The 19,148-nt window shown below is 49.3% G+C and overlaps 2 protein-coding genes across 3 annotated transcripts; one reads left to right on the forward strand and one right to left on the reverse strand.

Annotated features, from left to right (window-relative positions):
• Window positions 1-54: 54 nt before the first annotated feature.
• Tnfaip1 (TNF alpha induced protein 1) lies at window positions 55-13,350 on the reverse strand. The gene is made up of 7 exons (XM_006977485.4): window positions 13,083-13,350; window positions 7,580-7,898; window positions 6,682-6,851; window positions 6,219-6,308; window positions 6,090-6,142; window positions 5,162-5,357; window positions 55-3,044 (listed from the first exon to the last, which is right to left on the reverse strand). The coding sequence occupies exons 2-7, from the start codon at window positions 7,782-7,784 to the stop codon at window positions 2,808-2,810; spliced, it is 951 nt and encodes a 316-aa protein (XP_006977547.1). The 5' UTR covers window positions 7,785-7,898; window positions 13,083-13,350; the 3' UTR covers window positions 55-2,807.
• A 101-nt stretch (window positions 13,351-13,451) lies between these two features.
• On the forward strand, window positions 13,452-19,101 carry Ift20 (intraflagellar transport 20). 2 transcript variants are annotated; one of them, XM_006977487.4, is made up of 6 exons: window positions 13,452-13,590; window positions 15,654-15,883; window positions 16,029-16,157; window positions 17,242-17,327; window positions 18,202-18,305; window positions 18,696-19,101. In XM_006977487.4, the coding sequence occupies exons 3-6, from the start codon at window positions 16,031-16,033 to the stop codon at window positions 18,775-18,777; spliced, it is 399 nt and encodes a 132-aa protein (XP_006977549.1). In that variant the 5' UTR covers window positions 13,452-13,590; window positions 15,654-15,883; window positions 16,029-16,030; the 3' UTR covers window positions 18,778-19,101. The 2 variants fall into 2 exon arrangements, with proteins under 2 accessions (XP_006977549.1, XP_006977550.1); XM_006977488.4 differs by lacking the exon at window positions 15,654-15,883 and having other exon boundaries at window positions 13,459-13,590.
• Window positions 19,102-19,148: the final 47 nt, after the last annotated feature.

The following is a 19,148-nucleotide window of genomic DNA, read 5'->3' on the forward strand; positions in this document are numbered from 1 at the left end:
CCCACAGCTGTGAGCTGGCCAACCTCTACTCCCTGGAAACATGGCTCAGTACCATTGCAGTGTGACACAATTTTATTAGAAGTTAGTGTTTACTTCTGTCACTTAGGGTAAGCAACCAAGGACTGCAGGTATGCAGTAAGAAAGACACATTCTTTCATGCCAGAACCTGTGCTACCCTTCAGGTAGACCAGTCACATCCATCCCAAGTTCAGCAGAGCCTGTAGCTGGTGTCTGTTAACAGCTCCCAGTTTGACCTTCATCCATACTTGTGTTTACTCCCCCTGGGCTGCTTGTGAAAATTTCATCCTTCCAAGAGCCACTGTAGGAAGAGGACTGGGAAATCCCACAAACCCCTAAGCCACAGAGTCTAAGCAAAGAAGCACGATCACTTCAGTGTTAGTGTTTTTCTTAAACTAAGGAGATGTTTTCCATCAAAGAGGATGAATGCCCAAGGACTAGACACCACTGATATGGATGTCAAAGCACCAAGTAGAGGCTAAAGGGGATGAGGAGGTCAAGGAACAAACTGGAAATACGAGGATATGGATGTCAAAGCACCAAGTAGAGGCTAAAGGGGATGTGGAGGTCAAGGAACAAACCGGAAATACGCAGCAGGGAGCTGGGAATCTGAATATTAGAGGGCTTCTTGGGGACAGCTGAGAAAATAGTCAGTGGCCTCATGCTACAACATTCCAAAGTCTGGGAAAGCCTCAAAGCCAAAGCCTAAATTTGGCCAAAAATGGATTGTCATCTCACTTCCAGTGAGATCTGGAAGAACTAATAGCTGCTGATCACCAAGGTGCCTGACCTGAGCATCTTAGAGCTATCTATACATTCAAGATTCACATCAAAGGCTTGATTACTTAGTCACATTTCCCCTGCTCTATTGTGTCATGTCAGGGCCTTGTGAGAGCCCAACCCTGGGCCTGGCATCTGCCCATAGGCTCTGAGAGGTGAGCTATGTGCAGCCATTTGGCAATTATAAAAGTGGTCAAGGGATGAAGCTGACAACCTGTGTCCCTTCCTGAGCACTGCTGCTGATGGCCACACACTTTGTCAGGCCTGCAAACAGCTCTCTCCAGTGACAACATTCCTCTGGAAAGAATCCAGTTAAGAGGGCCAAGACCAGCAAAGAAGGGGCGGAAAACCAAAGCCCAGAGGAATAATTCACGTCTACTCTAGACCTTGGTACCTCTATGATCAAGTGACCCAAAAGAAATTTGGGCCTTTAAAAAGGCTTAAGTTGCCCTGGTAACTATGTATTTGGAGCTTCATCACCAAACAGAACCACCACCAGAGCCAGAATAGAAACCAAAACATGATGTCAGGAGCTGGGCAAAAGTATGGCCAAGCCTGGGCCACATCTGTGGGCAGTGCTGGCAGCATGGGGCTCCAAGAGTTTGCTCCATAGCCTCCTGCTGCAGCTTGTGTTTTGGGCCCGCAGCACAGCTTTTGATTTATGGACTGTGGGGAGAACATGTCTTAGAGCTGAGCATACCCAAGTATGAGACCCAAAGCAAACGATCGTGTTAGGTCTGAGTCAGTGATTTGGCCCTACAGGGGGTGAGGTATCTTTTCCCATAGGGAGATATTAAAACCACGGTCTCATCTTGGGCATCCTTCCCTGTTGGGTGTTCTTTGGGCTGGCCAGTCACATTGACAAAGCCAAAGCTAGTCAGTTTGCTTTTTTCTTGAGACAAAGTCTCTCTACGTAGCCCAGGCTAGCCTGGAACTTTAACTACATAGCACAGACTGGTCTCAAACTTATGATCCTCCTGCCTCAGCCTTTGAGTGCTGGCATTATAGCATATGCTAGCACACCTGGCTACTAACTGCTTCTTTATCCCTCCCTCAGATTCTGCAGGAGGGGATTAGTGTCAGAAAAAGCTTTGGGTCAAGGCAGAATAGGCTCCCGAATGACAGATATACAAAGTGCTTTAAAGATGAGTCCTAGGGCATTGAAAAGGGTGGAGTGTGGGGGCTGGGTGGGTGGGCAGGGACCTGTCTAGGTGGGGGCCTGGCATCCCGCAGGGTGACAAATGCTTAGTCCTAGGTTGTCTCTCATCAGACTAGGAACTAGTCATTTCCTAGAGACTTTGTGTGTGTGGCCGTACTGGGGATTGAACCCAGGGCCTCACTCGTACTAGGTAAGTATTCTATCACTAAGCTATGCCACTAGCCCTCTTTTTAAAACTTTATATTGAGACAGAGTCTTGCTAAGTTGTCCAGGCTAGCCTATAACCTTTTATCCTACCTCAGCCTCTCCATAGCTGGGATTATAGGCAAGGCCACCATGCTAACATCTAGATTTAAAAACAACAACAATAACAACAACAACAAAAAAATCAGGCCATACCTATGCTTAAACATCTTAGAAAAAAAAAAGGCTGCCCTTTCTGTTCAAAACTGGGTCCTTGCAGCCCCAGAAGCCTCCTTTCCAGCAGAACAAAGCTGTTCCCATGGGCCTCAGCTGAGGGACTGAAGGAGCTTTCAGCAGAGGAAAGGAGCACTCCGCCAAGGGCCTGGGGAATGTTCTTGGCAGGAGGTGGAAGTCAGTGCACTCACCCTGGAGCAGAAGTAGCTCCCTGTCGGGCAGGAAGTGGGGTGGCATCTGATGGGGGAGGAGGACCAGGTAAGACAATGTGGCCTTTCCTCTGGTGGGCTCCCTGATCTCCCAAGCAGGGCCTGGCTCCGCTACTTGCTAAAGCAGGCTCCCAGCTAGCAGGAGCAGGATAGGGTGGCCAATGGGGTGTCTTCCACAGGACAGCAGACATGGCTCCTTGTGCTCTGACTTCCTAAAGGTCTCATTAGTCTCGATGAGCAGACTGGTGGCCAAGTTGCCGGTCATCGTAAGTGCTATAGCGCTTGACGTGAATGCGGCGGACCCGGTCCCGCAGTTCAAAGGTATCCTCATCTTCACTGGGGGAAGCCTGGCTGCGGCTCCGACTTGTGGCCTCTAGCAAGGAATTGTCAGGGACTCGAGGGGTCTCATAGAGTAGGACATTGAGTGTCTCCTCATAGATTCGGGCCTCTGGGAATTCCACCTGGGGAGAAGGGAACAAGATGGAGTGAGGCTTCATTTCTCAAGGAAACAAGTTAGTGCTCTTGACCTTATCTCTTCCATGAAGCCTCCTAATTTAGAAGTCAGGTAGCTGCCTAGCTAACAAGGGGAGCATCAGGGGACAGGAGAATATAGATTAACATACCCCCTGGATACCCACCCCACTCCACAACTGAAGATTAGTATCGTAGGTATGTGCAGGTACAAACAACTCCATGGGCAAGGTGCTAGGTCTTAGGCCTGAGCTTTCTGGATGCAGTTTCTATGTGTGTAAAGTGATATCAATTGCTTCTTTCTTTCTTTCTTTCTTTCTTTCTTTCTTTCTTTCTTTCTTTCTTTCTTTCTTTCTTTCTTTCTTTCTTTCTTTCTTTCTTTCTTTCTATTTATTTATTTATTTATTTATTTATTTATTTTTAGGCAGGGTCTCCTTATGGCCCAAGCTGTCCAGACTCAGAATCCTCCCACCTGGGTACTGGGATTCCAGGTTTGCCTGCCAAACTGAGCTAACACCTCTTGAGATTTGTCAGCATCAGAAGAAAGACATACCTTCTTGAGCTCAGTGAATAGCCTGACACAGTAAACAACCAAACACATAATAAAAAGCAGCTGCTTAGCCAGGCTGGGTGGTACCCATCTGTAATCCCTGCTACCTGGGATGCTGAGGCAGGAGGATGGAGAGTTTGAAGCCAGTCTACCTAGTGAAGTCCTGTCTCAATAAAGCAGTGGGGGCGCAGGGACGATGGTGCAGATGGTAAATTAAAGGTGCTTGCCACCAGTCCTGATGACCAGAGTTTGACCCCAGGACCCAAATAGTGGAACCTAAATGGAGAGAAGTCTCCAGGCTGTCCTGTCTGTCCCCCACCCACACAGACAAATGCAGTAATAAAGAAGTCGCTCTGATAAGCAGTTCCACTGCTTTTCTGATCCTGAAAGCCCCCCCCCCTTCAATGTGGAAGAAAGAGATCAGGACCCCAAAATTGTAGCACATCTGTCACACTGAGCTCCTGTGCCTTCACCTCAAGTGGAGAGAATGGCCCCAGCTGGGGTGTGACGGGGAGGGGGTCACGGAAGAAGAGAGCACCTGGGGAGAAGACAGGCACCACCACCTCTGCTGTTCCTCAGGCCCTGAATCCTGCTCTACTGTCACAGCCTCTTGGCTTAACTCCATGTCACACCCCCGCCCCACACACCCCCTGCCAAAGACTGCCACCTCACATAAGCTGCCCTTTGGACAGCCCGCAGCAGAGCACTGGCCTGAGGCAGTGTGACAGGCTGGGGCTAAGGTTCTTGGGTCTGGACGCTTGAACCCTTAATTCCCCTTTACTTCCCAGATAATCTGCCTGGTACTCCACCCAGTACAACTCCACGGTCTTCAAGTATATACTCTAGGGAGACACCCGCTGGCCTCTGCAGGAAGGGAGGAGCTGAGTATGTAAACTGTCCCTATGAAGGAATTCACACAGCTGACAATAGTGGAGTATACCTGTAACCCTAGTACTACCGGGCTGAGGCAGGAGGAAGGCCATGTTTGTGGCCAACCTACTAGGTTATGTAGCAGGCTCCAGCCTGCACTTCACTGACCCTGTTTCAAACAGAAAAAGTAAAAATGAAAGGTGACTTGTGTTCATCTGCACTGTGAGGTCATTCCGTAGGCTGGCTGCAAGAGCAGTGTTGAAGTGGGAAGCCACACTAGACTGCTGTTTCTGAGTCGTACCTTTGCCATGAGCCTGAGGCTACACTCAGACTCTCATTCCCCTGTCTGCAAGCAGGAGAACAGACCGGTGTGGTTGAAATGGCTCCCGCAGGTCAGACAACTGAGAAGTGGTGGGGCCAGAACTGCAACTGAGTCGTGACAACCTCAGAGACCTGGTCCTTCCAGGACCCAGAAGGTTCTGGGTGGTCAGTGGGCTGCTTCTCAGCAGTGCTACCAGTTTCTGACCATTCCCAACCCCTCTGTTCTGGCTCTGTCCTACGTGGCACCATCATACCATGTTTGGGAAAGTCCCTGTGGCCCTTTGGTTGCTGTGGGAAGGGTGCACTGGGGCAGGACCAGTTCTCCACCCTGGAGTCTGTACTCTGTCCCACAGAGGAAAGCCATACCTTGGTCTGCTTCTTCTCGGTGGCATACACGATGGAGGTGCAGCACACCTCTGCCAGCTTACGACCCTGGCCATAGAAAGACCAGCAGCAGATTTCATCACCAATGACGTCCTTGATGAAGAGCACGCGGCCATTGAAGCGCAAGGACAGCTTGTCAAACAGTTCAATGTTTTTCAGCAGGTGATCGTCAGAGTTGCTGAAAAACCACAAGGGCCAGCAGGCCCGGGATGAGGTTCCAGCACAATGGAGGGCTGGTGGGACATTCTGGGTTCGCCACCCCCCTGCCCACCATGCTAAAATGAAGACAAGACGGAGGCAGAAAGGAACTTGTAGGACTGAGGCCTGTGAGAGACAAGGGTGGAACTGGCTCTCATTTACAGCAAGAGCACTGAGGGAAGAATGACCTCTCCCCAAGCCTGGAAGAAGGGGCCCCTCACTGCTCCACAGGAGACAGCGTTCTTCTGCTGTGGGGTGGGTGATGCAGTGTCACAGGGGACCACGAGAGCCTAGAGCCAAGCCTGGGCCTATCTAACCCAGCCCTGGCCTGTCAGGAGGACACAGTGCGGAGCACAGGCGTCAGGAGGACTTGGTTTACGACTTCCTAGCACCCCTCTCCACCACCAAGACAAAGGGGATGGAAATCCCTGGCGTGCTCCCGATATGACACATTACAGGCATGCTTCCATGTTTTATCATCTACAGCCCAACCAGGCTGTGTAACAAATCCCCAGGACCTTGTTCTGTCCTGAGTTCCCTTCTATTTCTGTTCATTGCCCTCAGCAAAGGTGGTTTCAACACCCAGCTCCGTGTTAGGTATGTCGGGAATCTGAATTCCCTTGGCCTCCTGCCCAGAACCGGCTGGCTGCTCAGCCCTTAGGCTGCTTCTGCCACCCTCCCGGGCCCTCGAGGAGACAGATGCCCGCCGTACCTGGTATATGAGTACTTGTTATTGCTCCTGTTGTACAGCAGCTTCACCACAGGCTGTGAGGGAAGAAAGAGTAAGGGCTCGGCCAGGAGCCTGGCGTCCCCAGGCCGAGGCCCTCAGAGTGCCCAGTACCTTTGTGGAAGATTCGATGAGCCTGTCCTCCTCTCTCAGGGATGTGATGATGGGGATGTTGCACACAGGCTGGTAGGAGTCTTTCTTGTCCTGGGTGACACAGAGCAGAAAGCTGCCTTTAGGATCTAATGCTGGCCAGGTCCCTCCCCCGGCCTTCGGCCACAGTCACCCCCTGCCTGGTAAGGAGGTCGACAGATCATGACATTCTTGGTAACAGATACTGCCAGCCAGTAAGCAGAGAATCTGGAGCTCCGCCATCTAAGCGAATGGACTAGAGGCCCAGCCTGTTGTGCTGTCGTGCGGGGATACTTAGCAGCAGTCTGCGGGGCCTGGGCAGCACCTCACTGTTCTAGCTGGATCTGGACTCATCAACCTCATTTCCAACACAGCTTTACAGGAGCCAAACCTAATGTCCCCAGAGGGACAAGTCCCAGCCTCATTACGCCACCAGCTCTTCCTGTACCTGCAGTGCAGTCTGGCACATGTTCACCAGCCCTTGAATGAGGTAATATTTTGCCTCAGCCATCAATTCCTGGATCTCTTGCCGGTTTTGAGGGAGGGTGATGGTGTCATCTCGGAGATAATTCAAGATGGTGCCAAAGTGCTTTCCACATCTGTCTATGAGGATCCAGCCTAGAGATTTAGAGGGATCCCACAGGATTACTGTTAGCCTCCAGCTGTGTCTGATGCAGGCAGAAGCCACCTGAGAGGCAGGCAGGAAGCAGCATGCAAGGAAAGGTACTACATGAGAGTGCAGAGCCCAGGCCAGGGATGCAGAGACCAAGGCCTCAGGTCTGTGCTGCTCTTCCTATCCGGAGTCCAGGAACTCCTGTGTCCCTGAGAAGATACAGGTCTTCAGGGCGCTGTGGAGGACTGGATGTCTAAGCTTGGGGGTACTCAGGTCACCCAGGTAATACAGAAATCACCAGTCTGCTTACCTTTTGCCCACTGCCCAGGCTGTACTGTGTTTATGACAATCTTACTTATTTGGATATATATGTCAGCTTTTTTTTTGTGTGTGTGTGTGTAGCCTTAGCTGTCTTGGAACTCACTTTGTAGACCAGGCTGGCCTCATTCCCGATTCTCCTGTCCCCACCTCTAAGTACTAGTGTTACAGACGTGTGCCACCACACCCAGCCTGGATATTTTTTAAGTATGAACTTTTTCCTCTAGATGATACATAAACATACAGCATTCTGTGGACAATTTCAAGGAATTCTGAAGCTCTGGTAAGACTTGTAAGAAATGAAGAGGAAAAGCTACAGATTCTGGATCTATTGAGCTTAAGCCCTGCCCTGAAGTCACCTCAGGCTGCCCCTCCTCCCCTCCCTTGCCCAGCATGCCCCGATACAGTGGCTCACCTTCTTTGTCGGTCAGCACCTCCATGCGCCCACTGAACATGGCCTTGAGCATGGTGTCATGCCGAGTGAGGGCCCGCACCGTAGTGTAGTACAGGGAGCCGCCCACATTGAGCTGCACGTACTTGTTGCCCAGCCCGCCTCCCTTGAAGCCACTTATCTTGGGCTTGGCCCCTGAGGCTGGGCACAGACAGGTGTCCCCTGACATCTCCCGCTGCAGGTAGATCACCACACGGCAGGAGGTAGGCTTGGAAGGCTCTGCCGTGGTGGAAGCAGTCACGAAGGAGTGGCCCACAGAGGCCAGGGCCTCATACTCTCAGTGCTGGAAGCAAGAGGTAGAGAGAACACGGAAGTCAGCAGAGTAGAGGTCACAAGGGAGGAGGGGACAGCAGTAGGAACTCTGACACAGTTTACTTCCTAGATAAGCCCATGCACTCCCAAGCAGAGGCTGAGTTCCTGGCTGTGCTGGTCAGTTTTCTGTCAACTTGACACAAGCTAAAATCGTCTGGGAAGAAAACCTTAACTGAGAAAAATGCCTCTATCATATTGGCCTGGAGGCAAGTCTGCGGGGGCATTTTCTTGATTAATGATGGGGAGTGGGCAGTGCCATCCATCCCTGGGCAGGTGATCCTGGATGGTGTAAGAAAGCAGGCTGGGCCGGGGGGTGGAGGGGTGGTGGCGCACGCCTTTAATCTCAGCACTCAGGAGGCAGAGCCAGGCGGATCTCTAAGAGTTTGAGGCCAGCCTGGTCTACAAAGTGAGTTCCAGGACAGGTTCCAAAGCTTTACCAAGAAACCCTGTCTCAGGGGTGGGGGGCATAGGGGGCGGGTAGCAAGCGAGCAAGCAGGCTGGGCAAGCCAGTAAGTAGCATTCCTCTATGGGCTCTGCTTCAGTTCCTATCCTCAGGTTCCTGTCACCAGTTCCTTCCCCAACTTCTCTCAATGAAGAACTGGGACCTGGGACGTGTGAGCCAAATAAACTTTCCTCCCTGATCTGCTTTTGGTCACATGTTTTATCGCAGCAATAGAAAGCAAATCAGGATACTGGGTGACAGCAAGAATGACCCCTACGCTGTTCTCACGGTACCAGGAGCCAGGTCTGGGAGCATAAACTCCCTCCAGGCTCAGCTCTGCTTTGAGTTGCAAGGAAAACCCTTAGAACTAAGAGCCAGATAAATAGATCACCCTGGGATCTACCATACAGACTTCAGAAAATGTTTTCCCAAGACTCCCAGAACTCCAGACTTCTTGACTAACCAACTGGGGATCTAGCCAGCCTAGGAGTTTCCCAGGAGCCAGAAGGACAGGATACATTTCCTGTCTCAGGAGTAGCCCGCTCCAAGACTCAGGTTAGCACCAGCCAAAGAAAGCCTGGGTCTAGGAAGAACACGAGTATGGTTCTAGGAGAGGCTGGAGAGGGCCAGCTTTGGAGGCAGCCAGCCCGGGAGCTTGGCAGGGGTTACCTGGGCTCCCACGGGGTTTCCTGACCTTCCCCTTTCTTGGCATCAGCTTTGCCCCAAGTTCCTGTAATTGTCACCATTTTGTCAAGGCAGAACACAGGAAGGCTTTTTTGCTGCTTTTTCCTGAAAGTCCTATCTCTCTTCTTTTCCTTCCCACCAAGAATGGGGAGAAAAGACATGATGATAATACTAAAAATGATTAAGGAGTGTAGAAAGTAAAACTAACAGTTCAGAAACCAAAGAAACGATTAAAGGAAAAGTTGGTTTGTGCTCTTGGCTTGCATTCTGGTTTTGTTGTTGTTATTTATATTCTAAATTCTTTTTTTTTTTTTTTTAAATGTGAGTGATGTATCTGCATGTACAACTTTATGCCAGAAGAGGGCATCAAATCCCACTATAGATGGTTGTGATCCACCTCATGGTTCCTGGTAATTGGACTACACAGAGAGACCTTGTATCAAAAACAAACAAACAAACAAACAAATTATGTCTTTACTGAATGAGTACAGACTTACTGTGGCTACCATTTCCTAAACATCACAATGTAACAACTATTTGTATATATATAGATACAACTATGTGTGTCATACTTCATACATTTACATAGTATTAGATATTTTAAATAATCCAGAGATGACAGAAGAAATTCAGGATGTACATGGATTATATGTAAATATGACAACACTTAATGTAATGGACTTGAGCATCCTCAGATTTGGGTATTTGCAAAGAACCTAGAGTCAATGCCACACAGACATGGAGGGATAATTGTATTACAATGATGGTGATAATGGTTTTTTGAAACAAGGTCTCTCTATTATGTACCCCTGATTGCTCTGGAACTCGATATGTAAACTACGCTGACCTCAAATTCACAGAGCTCCACCTGCCTCTGCCTCCATAGTGCTGAGATTAAATGTGTTTACCACCACCCTGGCTGTAATGTTGTAGCCAAGGGTGGTGGTTCACACCTACGATCCAGTACTTGGAAGGCTGAAACAGTCTGGACTACAGAGACCCAGTCTCAAGGGAAAAAAGAAAGACTAAGTTGTAATGTAGAATGCTTGTCTAGCATGTATGAGCTCTAGGTTTGATTCCCACTAGCATAAACTAAATATGGCAGCTCTTGCCTATAATCCAAATATAGGCCTGTGGAGGCAGAAAGACCATGAGTTTCTCAGCTGCCTAGAGAGTTTGGGGCCAGCCTGGGATACAAGAGACTCTGCCTCAAGAACAAACAAACAAAAACTCTGACTATTATTAGGTACTGTGAGGTACAGTGGTATACACCTATAACACTAGCAAGCATTCAAGAAGATGTCAAGTCCAAGCCTTGCCTGGATTACAGAATGAGACAAAAGCCAACCTGGGCCAAACAGCAGGATCTCTGTCTTTAAAAAACAAAAGAATATAGCAATAATAAAAAGTCACATACTGAAGAAGTGGTTCAGCTGTTGTGAGCACCAGCTGCTCTTCTAGGGGACCTGGGTTCAATTCCCAGGCTGACATAGCAGGTCACAACCATTTGTAACACCAGTTCCAGGGGATTCTGATGCTGTATTTTGGCCTCTATGGGCACTGCACATATGGTATACAGATAATATGAAGGCAAAATACCCATACACATAAAGTAAAAAAAAAAAAAATTTAAAAATTTAAAAACAAATAAAAATAATAATATCAATAATATTTATTCACCAAAGAAAAAGTATCATAGCTAAACTTACTGCATGTTAAGTATGTGGCAGGGAATATTCCAGGCATTGGGTATATATTTTATCTCAATAAAGTTGTCATTTATTATGCTCCTACTGTGTGTCAGACACTGGAAATAGAAAAGAAATACAAAAGAGTCCTGCTCTCATGGAACTTAACACTCTACTAGAAGAAGACAGACTAGCTGGACATAATGACACATGCCTTTAATCCTAGTACTTAGAAGTTCCAGGCTAGCCTGGCGTATGTAGTGAGTTCCAGGGCAGCCAAGGCTATGCAGAGAAACCTTGTCTCAAACAAAAACAAAAACACAAACTAGAAGACAGACTATAAACAAGGACAAAGAAGCACACAGTTATACAGGCGATTGATGTAACTGAGAATACCAGAATGACCTGAGAATTATCAGGCTGAAGCTTGAGACCAAGGGAAGATGGCATTTCAGCTAAGGTCCGACAGTGTATTCTACACAGCAAGTGCAAAGCTCCTGTTTGAATCAAAGTTTAGAGGCAGAAGAGATGGCTCAGTGGTAAGGACATATATTCCCCTTGCAGAAGACCCGGGTACAGTTCCCAGCACCCACTTATCAACAGGCTCACAATAACCGAACATCCGTTCCATGGGATCTGGCACCCTCTTCTGGCCTTTGCTGCATGCACATGGTATACATATATACACTCAGGCACACACATGTACACTTAGATTTTTTAAAAATGTAACAAGTTTTATGGGGCTGGAGACATGGATCAGCAGTTAAGAGCCTCCCAGACGACCCACGTTCAAGTCATAGCACTCATATAGTGGCTCACAGTGGTCTATAACTCCAGTTCTAGGGGATCTGATGCCCTCTTCTGGTCTTTGTGGGCACCAGGCACAACATGCAGGCAAAACCACCACACACACCAATTGCTAAAAAGGAACAAGTTTTAGGAAGAGTAGGGACATGGTAGCTGGTAGACAGGAAGAAGGGGAAGGTGGTCTGACGGAGAGCCAGAGAAAGCCAGCACTACGTGACCATGAAGAACTGGGTTTTATGTGAATTAAAATATACTTTGGGAACTGACTGGAAGGCTTTAAGCAGGGGAGTGATACGATCCGATTTTATAGTCTCCACGGACAACCGGATGCTGGGTAGGGCTGCAAAGGTGCATGAGAGGAAGTGGAAAGATCAGAGAAAGCAGTGGTCTAGACAAGAGATGATGAAGGCATGGGTCACAGAAGCAAGGCTGGAGACAGAAACAGAAACCCCCAAAGTGGGATCGACCTCTTTAAATCCCAGAACACTCGGTGGATTACTGTTAGCCTCATGCCTTACAGGTGAAACCCTGACTGCTGATCAAACAAGAATGGCACACTTTTAAGTATTCTATGTATATCAGTTTGTTAGACTAAAACTGTTCCTGAAAAGACCTAGGTATGTGCCTGGAATGGTCCGGGGAAAGGCTAGGGTGGTGCTGTGTGACATAACACATCCTTTTGGTGGCTTATTTGCTTCATTGATGGAATACGCATGAAATGAGCCCCTGGAGACTGACAGTAAGTAACACGAGAATGCTAGAATGGTGAGCAATTGCCCTGCCTCAAAAGAAAAAAGTCGACCCTTAACAAGTTTTAGCAAGTTCCTCATACATTTTGTGTCCAATCCCTATTTCCCCCAAATCAAAGGAAGCACACGCATACACGTTCTACCAAATCAAAGAAACTCAATGACTAGGCTTGCCAACGGAGGAAATAAAATCCGGAGCTAATCTATTCTTTTCCTACAAAGCAGCCACTCTGAGTCCTGGGTGACGTCAGATCAGATTCCACCAGACCAATGAGTTCCAAGAGTCCAGTGGCAGGTGACGCCCTAGAAAGAAATTTCTGAGAGGACGAAGTTTCCACCAACAGCCTCGGTGCTCTTCCCTCTGGTCTTCGCCTATGGATCTCAGGGATCCTGGGGCTAGGGACCTGCACGTGTCTCTAAGGGAACCTCATGGGAAGCAAAACAGAACAAAGGGCAAAAGATCGCGGTGGTGTAAAGACGGGGTCCTAAAGGAAGGACGCGATGGACAGCCAGAGGGTGGGAAGGCTGATTTTGGCTAGAAAGGTCAGAAATCGTGGGAGCGACTCTTAGGCTTCACCCAAAGGGCCCTCCGTGGAAAGTAAGAGATAACCCACCTCTCTCCCGCCACACCCCTCCTCTTGCTGAGAAACTGAGATCCGTGGTGCCTGCCACCCCATGCCCAGGAGAGGACCTGAACTCGATCCCCGCGCGCCGCCCCGTGCCTTCTGCCCGGGGCTCGGCAGGACCTGTCCTTTCCCTCTGCACTTAAAACGTCCGGCTCTCACCGTCCGCGGGGGCGCCTCTCCTCTCAGCCGAGTGGCGAGCGGACTCCGTGATGCCTCTGGCCTGTGGCTGCTTGCCTGCAATCTCAGCTGTGAGCTCACATCCTGCGCCCGCCCGCCCGCCCGCCCGCCGCCTCCGGAGCTCCAGCCCAGCCCTTTCGGCTCGAGACACAGTACTACAAGGCCCGGCATGCACAGCGCGCGGGCAGGTGGTGGAGTCGGGCATCCGCTGAGGGTTGGCCCCTTTCCGCTTCCGGGTGTGAGAGCACGTCTACTTCCGACGGCTTCCGGCGCGAAGGCCTCTGGGTCTCGTGGGCAGTGACCGCTCCTCTCTCGGGTTGCCTCTGTTTCCCAGCGGGCACTGCGGGGTGGGCGGGTGCCGGTGGTTCCGGTGTCGGGGGTGACGTGTGGCTAGTAGGTCCCGTATCCGTGGCAGCGGCCGGTTGCGGTTACCGGAGAGAGCTGACAGTCATCTGGGCCGCCGCAGCGCGCCGCCGAGGCGGGTCGGCAGGTATGTGGGGATCTGAGGTCGGGGGACGCGGTGGACTGGGGACGAGGGGAGGCCGACGTGGCCCCGCTCGGAGACTTGGCGAGCCCGGGCCGAAAGCGGCGGCGGTGTCCCACCCTCGGGATTTTTAAGAGAGCGGGTTTACACCCAGCTCAGCCCTAGAGCGCCCGCGGCTCCCTGTGATCTCACCGGGAAACCGAGGCTCGGACCTGGCAGGAGGGTAGCGTAGTAACGACAGCCACGTCCTCTGCCCAGTGCCTCCTGACTGTGCCAGCCTGGCTGTCCCCACACCCCACAGCCGCAACTCTTCTTAGTGCCAGCGGATCAGGGAGAGCCAGGGCGCGCAGAGCCGGTTACCGCCCTCGTGCTTAGGGAACTTAGTCCCCGCCCCGGGGCATGTTTGCGGGGGAAGCTGGGGGTGAGGTGGGGATCTGTTAGTCCCCGGTGAACCATTTCACTGCAGCTCTCTTTCTTACCCATCTCATTCAACTGTCCTTTCCGGCCATACACTCGGTCCAATCCAGATTCATGGCAATCGTGTTTGGCTCTTTTCTTCACTCGTCTCCAAACGGCTGCATTAAGCAATCTGTTACTAAATTCTATCGACTCGGAAAACATCTCAGCTCTGAATTCGTCTTCAGCTTCAAGTCTTTTCTTCTGTTACAGCCTACTGTTTCCACATTGATTCATTCCGCAAACATTAACGGAGTGCCGCTTACCTGCAGGCAACCTGCTTAGATGCTAGGCTCACAGTGAAGAGTCTGGTAGGTGTGCCTCTGTGCCGCTGTTCCCTGTTTCCTCCGGTTGGCCGAGGCAGTGAGTGATCTTTCCAAACCTGGTCGGTGAGCACTGCTGGCATCCACTACCAGATGTTACACCATTATAGAAACCCAAGTTCATTTCTGGGACTTTCCCAGCATTTAACACCCACTCCAGTGTTAAATCGACTCTTGGCGTTTTGATCACAACAGGCTTTGTGTCAAATTCTAGCTTCAGGATCTTCCCATGTGCTTTTCCCGCTGCCCAGAATGCCTCTCTCCCACCTTCTCTTAAAAGATTTTTTTGCACGTTTAGGTCTCCTCTTATTTTTTTCTGTAGGCTTTTGTTAACCTCCCTCTGTCCACTGAGTTATGGTCTCCTGCAGCGGCTTCACAGAGTACTGAGCACGGTTCCTCATATTCTTTTTGTTTGTTTGTTTTTTTAGAGACAGGGTTTCTCTGTGTAGTATTGCACCTTTCCTGGAACTCGCTCTGTAGACCAGGCTGGCCTCGAACTCACAGAGATCTGCCTGGCTCTGCCTCCCGAGTGCTGGGATTAAAGGCGTGCCCACCACTGCCTGGTTCCTCATATTCTTATCAGTTTGTGGTTATTTGCTTCCTGTCTGTCGAGAGACATTGCCGTTCACTCTGTCCTTGGAGCAGGGATTCCACAGTTTTTTGAACAAAAGCATGCAAACTCAGGAGGTGCTAGAAGTTTGAATAGGTGTGTGCGTCCTCACATTGTATGAACTTTCCTGTAGCACCTGGTCCAGTTAATCCCTGGTAACTCTTAAGTACTCAGACTGTTTGTCCAAAGAGAACAACACAACAAGACAGGTTTTGTTTTGTTTTGTTTTTCTGTGTGTGTGTTTGCTTTTTTGAGACAGGGTCCTAAGTAGCACAGGATAACCTGGAACTTAGTATGTAGCCCAGGCTGCTCCTAAATTTGTGTCTGTGGTCCTCTGGCACAAGTGCTGGGATTAGGGTCCTGCCTGACCATAGCTGGCTTTTAACTCAAAATTTTTAATTCACCCAGACTTGTTATTTTGTTTTCTTGTGTGTGTGTGTGTGTGTGTGTGTGTGTGTGTGTGTGTGTGTGTGTGTGTGTGTGATGTCAGTGCATGTGTTTGAAAAGCTTTTTGGGGTACGTAAATGGGGATTTATAACTGTGCTTATGGCTCACAGCTTAGGCCAGATGCACCTACGTGAATTGCTGTTTTCATTTTTTTCTCCTGTTGGCTTAGTGATATTTCTGTAAAATCACCTAATGCGATAGTTTTTCAGGTTTACATGTCTGTTTTCCTCCAGCTAAACTGTGCTGCTCCAGGGCAGGTACCATGTTGCATTCATCTTTACACCCAGCATCTAGCAGTGTTGGCATGTAGTAGGCACTCAAGCAATGTGTGTTGAATGAACGATGCCTGTGACAAGCAACTGGACTTTACTCTTTCCTGACCCTTGCTCCTATGCCATACCTCCTGACTTCCACTGTCACCCCTTCAAAGCAGGACTTCTCTAGGGAGCCTCAAGGGAAACAGGTGAGGCTGAGAGGTGGAGGCAGAGGGAATGGGGAGTGTGAGGAGGCTTGACATTGGTATCTGGGGCCTGGAGTGGGGTGAGGTAGAGCCTGGGTTATCTTGGGTGTCTGGGATGAAATTCAGGCTGGGGCTGATTTCTTTGCAGCTATGGCCAAGGACATCTTGGGGGAAGCAGGACTGCACTTTGATGAGCTGAACAAGCTTCGGGTGTTGGACCCAGAAGTTACCCAGCAGACCATAGAGCTCAAGGAAGAGTGTAAGGATTTTGTGGATAGTGAGTATCATTTGGAGACACGGTGCCATGCTGCTTGGGCAAATCATTACCCCACCTTGACCGTCAGTCACTCTTGGTCTGCAGAACAGAGTTGCTTGCTACCTGGATTTAGCCTGCTTTCTGGATCCCATGCCTACCCAGCCTTCTCTGCTTGCCCTCTTAGGCTGCTATGGAGTCCCACATTTAGTCCCAAGCAACACATTGGACTGACAGAGAGGGGGTGGGCAGTTTTAGATGAACACCCTTAAAATTTATGATAGAGAGTTAACTGGAGGTGGGAAGTGGAATTATATATTCCGTTTTGATTTCTTGGTACAGTAGTCTTGGTGGCAGGATCTGTGTTATTTGGAGTTAGAGATGGTAACCGAGGTCTCCAGGAGCAGCTCAGCACAGTGGTGACCTTTGAACCTCAGATCTCTAGGAGGCCCCTTTCCTAACTGCTAAGCCAGCCCAGTGCCAGGGGAAAAGCCAGATTAAGCTGGAGCAAGGGGTTCTCTTTCCCTTTTTTGAGGGGCTCACTATGTATGTTGTGTGTTGGCCTCGAACTCATGATTCTCCTAACTCAGCCTCCCTAGTGCTGGGGTTTCAGGCCTGAAGCAAGAGATTTATGGGCCATGGTTTTGTGATAGGTTTCATGGTGTCTGTTCCCAGTTTAATGGTTGCTGTGTGCTGTGGCCTACTTCTCTGGCCTAGTTTCATAAAATGAAATAGGGTTCCAGCATACCAAGAGCACTGGAAAAAGTGAATGGGAAATGGGGCACCTAAATGATGTGAGCTTTCTACCAGCCTGGTTACAGGTGGGGATCACACCACCTTTTATTGAAACCCTGTGTTGAGTCTTTGGCCAGTCCAGAGGCTACACTTGTGTCCTGACAGTCCTTTCTGGGAGAGGTAGTGTTGGGTCCGCCCTGGAGCTCATGCTCAAAGTCTAGCTCTGGTACTGGTCCCTCTTCTCTAGGGTAGACCAAATGGTGGCAGGCTTAGGTTAGTAGGCACCAGGCTGCTGTAACACAGAAGGGCAGTTAGCTCTGCCCTCCCTCCTTCAAGGAACACTAATGAGAATGTTTTGTTCTTTCCCTCAAAGAAATTGGCCAGTTTCAGAAAATAGTGGGTGGTCTGATTGAGCTTGTGGACCAGCTCGCAAAAGAAGCAGAGAACGAGAAGATGAAGGTAAGATCAGCAGTTGGCCTTGGTCAGGAACCCTGCAGGCCTCGTCTTTATTGTAGGGCTGGTCAGCTCATTTATTTAACACAGGTGTTAACAGATGTTTAAGACTGATTTCATGTGGTGGATGAATGTTTGTCTGCATGAATGTCTGTGCACATACATGTGCTTGTCTAGAAGCCAGAAGGTATCAGATCCTCTGGAACTAGAATTAGAAATGTTTGGTTATGGTTGCTGTGAGTGCTGGTAGTTGAACCTAGGTCCTCTGCAAACACAGTTGGTGCTTTTAATGACCGAACCATTTTTCCAGTCCCCAAATTTTTAGATTGATTTATGTGCCTACATAAATCAGTCTGTGACTGTTTTGCCTACGTGTATGTATGTGTACTATGTGTGTGCCTGGTGTTTATTATGCCCTTGGAAGTCAGAGGGTGTTGGATCCCCTGGAACTTAATAGATACTTATGAGCCGCCATGTGGGTGCCTGCAGAACTGAACCTGGCTCCTCTCCAAGAGCAACCAGTGCTCTTAACCATCAAGTCCTCTCTCCAGCCTGGCCAGTACACACTTGTTACTCCTTCTGATCTTCATGGTAGTACTGGTGGGTGTTTACCCTCCTTTTATAAATGAGACATGAAAGATTGCCTGGTACGGATGACTTTGTAAAAGGCATCAGTGATGCCTCCCAATAGGCCACTGCATACACTTGCAGTGTACACTTCCTCTTGCCATTTTTCACCAAGCACTTTGGGATCAGTGGGTTAATAGTCCTGACTAGCCATTAAAACCATGGGGCTCCTCTCTTTCCTCCTCCCAAGTGGTCTCTCCGTCTTGGAGGACTTTTGAGTTTAAACCATGCCTTCTTTGGCAATGTTTCTTAGGCCATTGGTGCTCGGAACTTGCTGAAGTCCATAGCAAAGCAGAGGGAAGCCCAGCAGCAGCAACTGCAGGCGCTGATAGCAGAAAAGAAAATGCAGCTGGAGAGGTAAGCACACCCTGAGCCAGCGCTCAGCCGCGGGCTCCGTTCCCTTCTCCGTCCGCTGGTCTTTCTGCATCATTTCCCAGGTGGAGCGTGTCACTGAGGACCTTGTAGATTAAATTACATTTGATAAGAACAAAGTGGGGACTTGGATAACTCCAGACCTCCCATAGTCTGAGCACTGGCTCCTGTGACAAGGGCTGAGGCCACCTCCTGTGCCTTCTCTAGGGGTGGAGCTTTCTCCTGGGTGGCTCTAAGGAGGGCTTTGCTCATTTCACACTCACCTTGACCTCATAGCTCACCGTTTCTTGCAACTGTTTAAAGCTCTATACTCTCAAAGAATTGTCTTGTTTTGATTTCATTCTTTTCAGGGTGTCTAACAATTTTGTTTTTCAGGTATCGGGTTGAATATGAAGCTTTGTGTAAAGTAGAAGCAGAACAAAATGAATTTATTGACCAATTTATTTTTCAGAAATGAACTGAAATTTCCATTATTTATAGCAGGAAGGCAAAAAAGCACCCAAACAAACAAACAACCTCTGTACCATTCCAGTGACTTGACTGATGCCCAAGTATGTCATGGCAGTGTATAAGGAGGCAGTGTTGCCGTGTGGGGTACTTCTGGGGCAGCTGGGAAACAGTGCCCAGCCACAGTGGCTGGGCAGCACAGGGCCCCACCTCTTGCATTCTCAGCACAAACTAAGCAGCCTGTCAACTTTGATCCTCTCTCTCTCTCTTTTTTTTTTTTTTTGTAAATTCAAAAGGCTCTCAATGAAAAGCAATAAATACCATTAGCAAATGGCGTGGTCTTTCTTCTCTGGTGCTGTGTGTGTGTTAGCACCCCCTCTG

The sequence above is a fragment of the Peromyscus maniculatus genome, chromosome 8, assembly GCF_049852395.1.
Source record: "Peromyscus maniculatus bairdii isolate BWxNUB_F1_BW_parent chromosome 8, HU_Pman_BW_mat_3.1, whole genome shotgun sequence".
NCBI lineage: Eukaryota > Metazoa > Chordata > Mammalia > Rodentia > Cricetidae > Peromyscus > Peromyscus maniculatus.

Bases quoted from the DNA above. Each gene is read 5' to 3' on its own strand.
- Ift20 (XM_006977487.4), top strand. From the start codon at position 16,031: ATGGCCAAGGACATCTTGGGGGAAGCAGGACTGCACTTTGATGAGCTG. The intron at 17,328-18,201 runs GTAAGATCAGCA...AATGTTTCTTAG, and splicing joins CAGAGAACGAGAAGATGAAG to GCCATTGGTGCTCGGAACTT. The intron at 18,306-18,695 runs GTAAGCACACCC...TTTGTTTTTCAG, and splicing joins AAGAAAATGCAGCTGGAGAG to GTATCGGGTTGAATATGAAG.
- Tnfaip1 (XM_006977485.4), bottom strand. From the start codon at position 7,784: ATGTCAGGGGACACCTGTCTGTGCCCAGCCTCAGGGGCCAAGCCCAAG. The intron at 6,143-6,218 runs GTACTGGGCACT...CTTCCCTCACAG, and splicing joins TCATCGAATCTTCCACAAAG to CCTGTGGTGAAGCTGCTGTA. The intron at 3,045-5,161 runs GTATGGCTTTCC...CCTTCTCCCCAG, and splicing joins CCGAGAAGAAGCAGACCAAG to GTGGAATTCCCAGAGGCCCG.